This window comes from Cryptomeria japonica, chromosome 8 (assembly GCF_030272615.1).
Source record: "Cryptomeria japonica chromosome 8, Sugi_1.0, whole genome shotgun sequence".
Taxonomy (NCBI): Eukaryota; Viridiplantae; Streptophyta; class Pinopsida; order Cupressales; family Cupressaceae; genus Cryptomeria; species Cryptomeria japonica.
The window spans coordinates 665,034,977-665,046,981 of record NC_081412.1 but is presented as its reverse complement, the minus strand read 5'-3'; the positions used below and the strand labels follow the sequence as shown (position 1 = coordinate 665,046,981).

The 12,005-nt window shown below is 32.2% G+C and overlaps 1 protein-coding gene across 1 annotated transcript; it reads right to left on the bottom strand.

Annotated features, from left to right (window-relative positions):
* Positions 1-4,818: 4,818 nt before the first annotated feature.
* LOC131050091 (receptor-like protein EIX2) lies at positions 4,819-7,994 on the bottom strand. The gene has a single exon (XM_059209540.1). The coding sequence runs from the start codon at positions 7,973-7,975 to the stop codon at positions 5,015-5,017; it is 2,961 nt and encodes a 986-aa protein (XP_059065523.1). The 5' UTR covers positions 7,976-7,994; the 3' UTR covers positions 4,819-5,014.
* Between the last annotated feature and the right edge of the window lie 4,011 nt (positions 7,995-12,005).

Sequence of the window (12,005 nt, the reverse complement as noted above, 5' to 3'; positions counted from 1 at the left end):
ATGCAGGACAAAGTAGAGATGAAAGCCATCCTGACTAAACTCGAAGAATTCCATAAATCGAACAAGGAGGAGAAAGATGGATAAAGTGTCCCCTATTAGTTTTTTCTTTTTTATGCAGTTGCATCATTAGATATTTCTAGTTTTCTCATAGTTGCACATTTTCCTCATGTTGTAGTTGTAGTGACGTGAAACTGTGCAGTTGAATTAGTCAACTGTGCCCACATTTTTCTCCATTATTTTCCTATTTAAGGAGGACATTCATTTGTAAATATTTATCTTTTTCATGCTAAGAAAAACTCTGTAGAATTTTTGCCTCAACTAAGACTTTAAGATTTTGTTGTGAAGATTCTATCAAGCAAATAAAGAAAGCAATTTTGTTTGATCTCAAACTTTGTGTTGTGTCAAGAAAGTTTTTTATATGAGTTAATGTTCTTATGTTCTTTACTTCCTTGGTATTGGAGATATTTCTATGTGGGTAAAAGAGCTCTTGAATTGTGCAAGTAGATTATGTGCTGCTTGCATATTTGGGAAATTTTATGATAATTAAGTGATTAGTGGTAGGCTTTGTAATACTGCAGTTACTTGTAGTTTAAAGGATTAGGAATTTATACTTTATGACTTTGAGCTACAAGTTAAGTTTCTAATTATTTGTAATAATCAGTTTGTGTTAGTGTTACATTTAAAAGAGACTTTCAGCTACTTGATTATAAGTTTTAGCATAGTTTGTTAGATTCATTGCTCTTTTCTTTAAGTATCTAAAGAGATAGAGAATTGTAACAAGGTGGAGGGAGAATACATAAACTCTGAAAAAAGAGAGTTATATACCCAATACCAACCCACAAATTTTGATTTCCTATTAATTAGAGAAGAAATTTCAAAGAGAACCTCCCCTTGATGAGAGGACAGATTAACTTCTCAACATAGTTGTGTGCTAATCATATATTTTGTCATTGGTACGCTGGTGACAAAATATTCACCCAACAATTTTATAATTATATCCTAGAAGTTCACCTATCTACTTCATTTTGGAATTAAATTGATAATATATGCCTACCTCAATCGTATTAATCATTCTTTTTACCAAAGAACATTAATCATTTAAAATTATCTTATTATTTCCTTACATAGTTACTACACTACCATTTTTAGATCAAAAATCCATAGCCTTCCATTTAATAAAAGAAAAAAAATAAAAAAAGATGTCAAGTACATGTTTGAAGGGCAATGCTCCATCCAAATCTCTATATAACCCATATCCAACATTCATAAGAAAAGAGAGAGCAACAAGAGATGGTTTGTAGTTTTTTCCACTTCACCCCAAAGGGGACATAATGATGGACTACATATACTAATTGAGTTTCTCTAAACCTCACTTAAAATTTTGCTCTGTTGTGCATGCAAACACCTCAACCTTTAGGCAAAAATTAGCCTTGCGCCATATCATTCCATGCTTTCTATCAAAGGGAACTAGTCTTCATTTGCTCTACCCCTTTGTCAATATTTTTTAGCTTGGGAAGGGCTAGACATAATGTTATTATTTTATTTTTAGTATTATTTTCTTAATTATATTTTAAAATTATAATTAAATTTTTTTTTTTTTTAATATTTTAAATATTAAAATTATTATTTTTAAAATATTCTAAAGTCTTGGGAAACAAGGTTAAATATGATGGTATTTTTGTACGATTTGTAATTTGTGAGAGATGTTAAGTAGGATTCAAATACTTTGAAGTTAGAAAATCCACTCATCAAAATGTTGAAAAATAAATTTGTATATCCATGGTGTCCAATTCAATAGATAGACCTAGAACATTAAGTCTACACTATAAATTAATGAACTATAGAATTTTAAAAAAAAAATTATAATGTGGTGCATGCAAATGTTAGAGAAAATATTACAAAGAAGTAACATGATAAAAATGAAAGAAATGAAATAACCTTGAAAGTGATTAAAAATTTTTGAAATTGGTTGGTATATATTCATTGAGCCATTGGAGAACAAAAATAAAGATAAACATTCAATGAAATGTAGGTATAAAAATTTTAGTCATAAATTTGTTAGGAACAAAAAATTATAACTTAAATTCAAGAACATTAAAATATATGTTGGTAATTTTTATTAAAAAAATATCATAACTAAAGAGGAAATATTAGTTAGAAAAGGGAAAATAAAGGAAGAACATACCATGGTAAATGATTTGAGTTTATTAAGATAATTACAAACTATTCTACATGGGAGACCTACAACTAAATCTTGATTACATAATTAGCTCCTACCTTAGATCTTTTTTAGATTTTGTTACTAATGTTTACTTGGGAAATATTTAGGGAATTTACTTTAATCTTGTGAGAACATAATATCCTTTTTTCTATTAGAAGGAGAGAAAAATACATTTTATAACGCTTCTTGGATGAAGTTATGTAGGTGAAGTTTGAATCAAATCCAAAAGAGAGATCTTGTAGCATGAAGTTATTAAACAATATTAGGTTCCCTATCAAGATGTTGTTGAAGGCGAGGGATGGGGAAGTAGGAATAATACTTTTTGGGTAGTTATATGTGTGAGCCACTACACAATAACTATGTTGTTGTGACATATTTTGATTCATCTTATCTATTTAATAAGTTGTTTGACAAAGCTTAAGATGTGGCCATGAGGTTTAGTTGGATTCTAACCACCTTTAACAATAAATTTAGGATCCTCGTGATCATTTGTAGTATTTTAAATATGAATTGTATTAACATGAGCTAGATTAGACTCTTTGTTAACTAAAGGTCCATCTTTAGGAGAGAGATCATTGAAAAACATTGTTAGTGATATCTCCCTCTCGTAGCAAAGTATCATCATGAGTAAGCTAACTTTTGGGAGAGAGAAAAACATAATTCATCAAAGCGTCATCTCTAGATGGGTCTCATTGAAGTGAATAGAAGCTCAGGTATCAATAGGAAAAGTGTCAATGGTATCCTCCTCTTGCACCAAATGACCCTGATAAGGGAGGTACATTTTAGGAGAAGGATGAACACCATTCTTCAAATCTTCATCCCTAAAAGGGAGATTGTTGATAGAAGTGTAATAATCTCTTCTTGAAAATAAATATCCTCAGTGGTGAGAAAGATTTTGGGAGAAGGACTATAATTGAACTTAATGGTATAATATGAAACATCTAGCAAAGCATATGCCATAATTTACAAAGTACATGAATATGAAACATAAGATATGCATAAAGGATCTTAATAAAGAAAATATGAAATATAAGATTACATTGAAATCTTTTAAGAAAGTGAATGTGAAACATAAGACATTTCTTAAAAGAGAAATTATAAAACACATGTCATCTTTTAAAAGTTTTGCAACCCAAATTTGAAAATGTAAATTAGAAAATATGCAAATGTAAGACATGTCAAGTTTGCAAAGATGTAATGAGGTAAATGTGGTTCACTATTATAAACATGCAAAGTAAGAAACCCATTCCCACTAATTAAATTGCAGAATAACCAATCAAGCCTAACTTTAAACCCTTGGGAGAGTTGGGTATTTGATGCATTGGTTATTCTATTTTTATTTTATTGATTCGATGAGATAGATGCAAAGAACTAGGCTAAATGATGCATTATTGAAAATAAACAACATATATAGACAAATCAAAATATAAAAAATTAATCAAGGTGTATTAAACAAGAAATGGGATATAGGGAGGAGCCTTCACTTGAATTTTGAGCTCACATGGTTGGACACTAGAGCTAGGCTTCTTGGTCCTAATAGATGTCCAAGTGTAGAACAGGGGTCAAACTAGTCTCAAGAGCTTCCAAAATATCTTCTAACTAAATTTTAGGTCAAAATACCTGGACTATGGAACTAGGTTCTCTAGTCCTTCCCTTCTCTGCTAAACTCTATTTGGTTGCCTATGTCTATATCTAGACTATGCTTTAGTACCTTCAAATTGAGCCTGAAACACTAGTATATGATTTGAGTGTATCACGATGGATGAAAATCTTGCTAAATAGCTCACCCAAGTTATTAGCCAAAACTAAAGACTAAAACAAATGAAAATAAGAATCACTCATGTCACTAAACATAACTTAATGATGACAGTGTACAATTATTTGCATCTTTAAGTCTCTAGTTTAGAAATATGATGATAGAAAAAAGAACTAGTAAATTTATATTCATTATTGAATAAAATAATCAAAATAGATTATTAAGAACTGTAAAGATTCTTCTTAGTAATTTCATAGCATCATAAAATACATAATATAAACCTAAATTGTAATATACTAAATTAATAAATATATTTATTTATAGAAGAAATTTCAAATAATGCTTATCATTATATAATATGTAACATACAATTATTAATTTGAATGCACTCCCTAAAAAAACTAACACCAAAATAATCAAATAACAAAATACTATTATATAGATAAGGCAAATCTTGCATATACTCTAATTTCATTTATTAGCCTAATATCTATCTTTTAAACTACTACGGTTCAATTATTAGCCTATCTATCATGTAGAGAGTAGAGTGTCATTTGTTTGATGCTTCATTGTGTCAAAAATCTAATAATGATGGTCAACAAAACTAATAACCAGTTTTTGTTATTGGATTTATGTCAAAAATCTAATAATGATGGTCAAAAATCTAATAATGATGGTCAAAAATATTAAGTTATTCTAAAATTGTCAAAGCATTATGATAAGTATTCCTTTAACATAACAGTTTATTCAATTGCATTGTGGAACTGGACACAGATAGAGTAATCGTATTTTTAAAAGAGTTTAAGTTCGTACCTCGCAAAATATGTATAGGTGAAGCTAATGACAATAGCGAACCACAGGGCAATTTCATTGCTACCTTATAAATAAAAGTATATGAAAATACATGCAACGATCAGTTTTAATACTCCATTACTAAAAATATAACATGAGGTAGAACAGTGCATTTTAGATTTTCTCATACATTTTAAATAGGAATACTTATAATATGAAGGCAGTAGGTTTCCACTGGTATCTTCTCAACGCCACCGTCCAAAGATATGTGGCAAAAGATTATCCAGAAAACTGAAAAATTCGTATCTCCATCTGAATTGGAAGCACAGCACTGAAATTACAGTGGCAAATCCCACCCCATAACTCAATCCCACTGACACTGCCCACCATCTCTTCATTTCATCATCCTTTTGCTCTTCCTCTTCTTGTTTCTCTTTATTATTTGATTCTTCTTGGCTACCTGGGCTGCCATTCCCACCAAAACCATGGCTAAGTGTTCTATTTTCTAATGGAGGTCCATGTAGATCTGGATTTCCTGAAAAAGAAGAAGCGTCAAAGGTTGCAAATTGCTTGCCTTGCGGTATCAAACCAGAAAGCATGTTGTCTGAAACATTCAAAACTTCAAGAAACGTGAGGTTCAGAAGTTCTGAGGGAATCCTTCCAGACAATTTGTTTGCTGAGAGATCCAAGGACTCCAGTTGAACCAAGCCTCCCACAGATTTTGGAATGGGACCACTTAAATTGTTTCTTGAGAAGTTCAAAGCATTTAGATTCTTGAGAAGACCTACTTCTGGAGGAATATTGCCTGAGAGCTTGTTGTTAGATAGGTCCATAAATCTAAATTTCTTGAATATCTTTTCATATGGAAGTGCTCGCCCTTTAACCCAAAGAGTAACCTGATCCGGAATTAGGGAATAATAGTCATGAAAGGCATCATCTTCTACGACGGGTCTACCGAATTCTGATTCATCATTAGGCGATTCATTGGCCATAGCATACAGCTTTCCTAGATTTTTAGGAATAGGTCCTGATAAACAATTGTGGGATAAATCTAAAATCTGTAGGAACTCCAACTCAAGCAGGAGAGCAGGAATAGTGCCTTCAAATTGATTTGAAGCCAAGTTCAGGATTCGGAGCCTTTGCAGCTCAGAAAACAAAACTGGGATCTTCCCTTGAATTTGGTTGCTCCCTAAATCAAATACTCGTAGGTATCCACAATTTACAATGGATGAAGGAATGGTACCTTGTAAATTGTTACCATAGAGATTTAGTGTATCAAGAGACCTCATTTTTCCCATTTGCTCTGGTATCTCCCCCTGCAAATCGTTCTCAGCCAAATTTAAAACCACCAACTGGTTGCATCCCCACAAATTTGGAGGAATAGTGCCCTTCAGATTGTTCTTTGACAAGTCCAGATAAATAGTTGAGAGGGGCACAAGCTCAGTATGAACTGAGCAGAATGAAGATGGAATTTCTCCAGTTAAATTATTACCTGAGAGAAGTATATGACCAGCATACATTGTAGCAGGAAGTGAACCAGTAAAATTATTCTTTGACCCATCAAAAAAATACATGCAGTTCTTGAAAAATGGAAGAGAACCTTGTAATTTGTTTCTTTTCAAGTCTACCCTCTCGAATTTCTTGGATATTACCGAGGGTAGAAAACCTTGTAGCTGATTATTTGAAAGAGTGACCACTTCAAGAACGGGAAGATCCCATAGCCATGTCGGAATAGCTCCTACAATCTTGTTATCTGACAAGTCCAAGTCTACTAGCGAATATTGAGTAGACAGAAAAGCTGGAAAATCTCCTTCAACATTGCAAGATCTCATTCCCAGGTACCTCAGATGGGGAAACGGTGGAATCCAACTTGAAGAAATGCTAACTGTAAAGCTGTTGTTAGAAAGGCCCAATTCTCGAAGCTCAGTGAAGTTATCCATCATGGAAAGAGAAAAGATCCCGGTTAAGTTATTGGTAGAAAGTTTCAGGTTTTCTAATCTAGCGAGCTTGAAAAGGGTATCTGGTATTTTTCCTGAAAGCTGATTATTTTCCAGATTGAGGCTTCTCAACAGAGGAAGACAACCAATAGAGGGTGGTATATTGCCCGTCAATTTGTTTAAGGAAAGATCGATTACTGAAAGTGGTAAGACTTCCCCTAATGCAGATCCAAGCGGAGGTAAGTCCCCTGTCAAGTAATTATTTGCCAGAACCAGATTTTTAAGTTCAGTAAAATCCACAAAGAAAAGAGGAATTATTCCGTCTAACCAGTTCCGGTGGAGGTTAAGGTTGGCTATTGAGGAAGATTGGTATTGAATGAAAGATAGGCTTCCTTCCAAATCGTTAAATGACAGGTCAAGATTTCTCAGACTTGAACGGTGCAAAAAATTTGAAGGAATGGAACCGTTTACACCATTATCAGACAGATCAAGGGAAACCAAGGACGAGACATTCTGAAACCAAGCTGGCAATGGGGAAAAAAATGAATTCATTGAAAGATCGAGATCGGATAAGTGAGTGAGATTTAGAAGAGACGGTATTGTACCTTCAAGATTACACCAAGACAAGTAAATCTCCCGAAGATTAGGGAGGCTGCTGAGGGCGTTTCTCCAGTGATCATTTGTCATCGACATATCCACATTATTCATAGCCAGATACTCCAAGCTTCTGAGGTTTTGTATCCATCCTGCAAACTTCCTACTCTGGAGAGTAGTGAAGTAGTATGTACGAGAATCTGCTGAGAGATCGAGCTGGCGCAAGGTTGTGATATTCCCCAACTCCACAGGGACCTCGCCTCCAAATCCAGCACTTGCCAAGCTAAGGAAGGTAAGGCTCTGCAGTTTTGAAAACTCTGGAGAGATGGAAGCACCATCAAAATCATTGTTTCCGAGATCCAGATGCTGAAGATACTGCAGATTGAACAGTGACGGATGTATCGCCCCACTAAGATTTTTGGGTTTATCCCAGTAGCTAGTAACAGGGTTTTTGAGATGAAGGCTGATGACATGGCCTGAATGGAAGTCGCAACGAACACCCTTCCACTCGCAACAATTGTAGCCTTGCCATGATGACAGGCGACCAGTTGGATCGAGGAGGCCTCCTTTGAAATCTAACAAGTAATTTCTTTCATCAGCTGGGCATCCATTGATGAAGGGACAAATCATCGACAAGGCAAAAGTGAGATTCAGCATGACTGAAATGGGAGACATGATTAATAATGTAAGTGTTGAAGGCGATCGGGCAAACACTTATATACAACTTACTTTATTTATAATCTTCGTTTCTCTTGTTCTACTTTTATTATAAGTAGTCATCAATTAATGTGCGATAAGAAAACAAAAGTCCAAAGCATTAACAAGGCAATAAGAGACAACTAACAATTTAATTATTGTTGTATGAATACATTATTCCTCATGTTTATTTAACTATCTAGTTTCATTATTACAGATGATAATGCGTAGTGATCCATCTGATTTCGAGTGATCAATGATTTAAAAAAAAAAAAAAATCTATTTAGTTTGGTCATTGGAGATGATTTTAATTTTTCAGCATTAAGTCTTTTATAATGATATTAAATATAATGACATTTATTTGATTTCCAATTTATGAAAGATGTTAAATAGTAGTCATATTTTTTATAGTAGTAAAAGAGATTCATCAAAATGTACAAACACAATGTTATATCCATAATATGTGTATTTCAATAGATTGCCCTACAACATCAAGATCTATAGCATTTGTTGAAGAACAATAGAATACATCAAATAAATATTGTAATACAATGCATGAAAATGTTAGATATGATTTTGTGAAGGGGTAGTGGAAATAATGATAGTAATCAGATCACTTCATAAAGTGACCTAGAAAATAGACATGAAAGAGGAATATTTAAAATTACACTAGATATGGAAGAGGAAAATTACAAATAAAAAATGGGACATGATTGGGATATGTTAAGGAATATTTAGAATTACTGGTTGTGGAAGTTGTATCCATTGAACCAATACATAATGAAAATCATGGTGTATATCTAAAAGAACATACTGTAAGATTTTTGGTTAGTAAATGGTAGAAACAAAAAAGTTATAACTAAAATTAACATTATAAAACAATCATTTTTATAAATTTTATGAAAATAAATCATGAATAGACAAAAAGAATTACTGACAAGACAGAAAATAAAGGAAAAATTTTTTCATATTAATTTTACCATATAATACAATTGATTATATTTAAAGAATAAATGTCTTTTTACATGTAGAAATGCAATTCAAGCTTCAATTTGTCTACTTTTTGTTTTCGCTCTAGATCTTTTCTCTCCCTATTGTTGTTTCTTCTTCTACTACCTACATCGATGGATTGGGCTTATGAGGATGTTCTAGTCTACTTTGCATTGGTGTTAGTTGTGATGGAGTCTACTTTACATTGATGTTAGTTGTGATGGAGTAGAGTTGTACATGTTTGGTTTGGTTGTGAAAATCTATTTCACTGATAGTAGAAATCATCTTTCTCTTGCTGTAAAAAAATCTGTGTAATATTGAACAATGAGATATTAATACTAAATTTTGATTTCCTTTACTCTGATGTATTTTTGGTTGACAAATGCTGACGGCCTTATGTCTATCTTCCCTTAATGCCAAATTTAATCGACCAAGTCACGTGTGTGTACACACTAATAACGTCGATGAGACGGATGAGATTAGGGTGTATGACTGACTTTATATTGACTCAAGACTCTGAGAAAGGGCTAGTTGAAAAGGAAAGTCGACGTAGTACAACAGCATCAACGAGTATGGTGGACGTACTACACCATCAAATGACAGCAAAGAAAGAAAATAGTGTTTAATACTTTGTATTTTTCTTCCCTTGACAAGTGCGAGCTTCAAAATTTTCAACATTTGCATTCAATAATGTCTAGCTTTTCATTTTGAATGCATGTGAAAGAAAACTACATAAAGTCAAGAAAACGAGTAAACTTTCCTCTTGTCTCGACCACAACTAATCAAAGGAAATCCATATAGATAAGCAACAATCTATCTAGATTCGTGGATAAGATGTATATAGGGATACCAGGACATAAATATTAAATGTTAAATATATGAATTATAAAATTTAGCAATTAAAAAAATTTAATTTCAAATTTGAAAATGATATATAAATTATTGGTTTGGAAATCATAATTTTATATGTGTGCATGTGGAATGTTCCATTTTAATTAAAAAATTCAAATCTATGTCTTAAAGTGATTTCTACATTCATACATTCATTCATTATTGTGCATCTACCTTCTTATTGACGTATTCACCACACCTATTTTTCTTTCTATTTTACCATAAAGTTTGACAATGTTTCAAAATTGCTTTTGGAGGGCTACTAATATGTCCCTAGGACATGAGCTCTTCTGAATCAATATGAAAAATTACGTAAAGAGATGAAAGATAGAAAGAAAGTCTTTGATGTCAAATGTTTCTAATATGAATGTGCACATCAAGATTAATTTTATTTCATCAAACTAAAATGTTATTTTATAGCTCAATGGTATTCAAATAAATGTTTAGATGATCAGATGTAAAATGAATGTAATAAACTAGATTTAAAATACAAGAACGTTATTTTATAGCCCAATGGTATTCAAATAAATGTTTAGAAGATGAGATGTAAAATGAATGTAATAAACTAGATTTAAAATACAAGAAAATAGCAATAAGTTACATACGTATACACATGTTTAATTGGTCTTCAGTAGAAAGGAATAGGTAGGAATCCTTGGAATATATTTTTAAATTTGGAGATTTTAGGGACTAAGATTGTGGCCAAAGGATCATCCATGTGAGTGAGACTCATCTAGAATGAAACCAAAAACACAATGATCATATGCACTTGTGTAAGGATGACTTATTAGATTAAATTGAGTTGATGGGTGATTATAACAAAAATTAAAAAATTGAAAGTGGAGATAAAGATATTAAAATTCTAAATCTTTTGATTGAGTGATATTTTTTATGTCCTGCGAAACTAATTTTTCATTCTTTAAAAGAAAGTATGTTCATGATATGATGGTACTCATGTTCGTGATATATGTATTGGCATAGGAATTCTTAAGATCCAATCTTTAGCATTGTGAGTTCACTCTTGAATATTGTGGGTCTAATTCTATAACAATGACCTTAAATATGATACATTTATCTATAATTTTCTTATCTATTAGATATGTTAAGTGGTAGTAAAAATTTTGGAAGTAGCGAAGTGCACTCATCAAACTATAGCAATGTAATAATTTATATTCATAATGTGTGTAGTTCCATAGATTGAGCAAGAATATCAAGGTTTACACCATTTGCTAATGAAAAATAGAATATGTCATAGGAATGTTGTGATATGGTACATGAAAATATTGGAGATGATTTTACAAAGGGATAGTGGGAGTCATTATCTATCAATAAAGCCACTGCTAAAGATGATCTAGAACTTTAACATCTAACATGAAAGGGGAAAAGGAAAAATAAAAAATGGTACAAGAATGGCATGTGTTAAAGTATTTTTAGAGTGGTTATATTTAAAAGTACATACTCATTAAACCAATGAAAATAAAAATAATGATGAATCTACAAGATAATATATAAGGGGTTCTTTTCATAGTGTGTTACTTAAGTGGTGGTGTTTTTGTTATGATCACCAAGGTTGAAACTCCTATTGAGCCATTGTGATTGCAAGCTTGTGCCTTTGTGTGATCCAATGTGCTCATGGATTTGAGCCTTATAATTTTTATATAGGGAGAATGTTCCCCATTTCTAAGTTCACTATTTCATAGGTCCAAGTCAAAAGTATTTGACATGGAATGAGAGACCATGTCATGCTTGCGTCATCGGTCCTATTAAAAAGTTTATTTTACATTAAAAAAAAGATTATATATTTTGGAATCAGGGATCACTGAGAGGGGGTTGAAATAGTGATCTATCGATTATTAAATTTTCTGACATTACTTTAAACCACCGGAAGCATAAGCATGAAACTAAAATGTAGAAAACATAAAACAATCAACCAAAAAATCATAACACTAGGATTTTTACGTGGAAACCCAAATGGGAAAAACCACGATGGGATTTGAAACCACAATATTATTCCACTATGGCTAGTAGAAAAACAATATTACAATATGGGGAATTCACAATCATTCACGAACACTGCCTAGAGATCACTACTCAAATACAATAAGGGATACAATCCCAAAAGGCACAC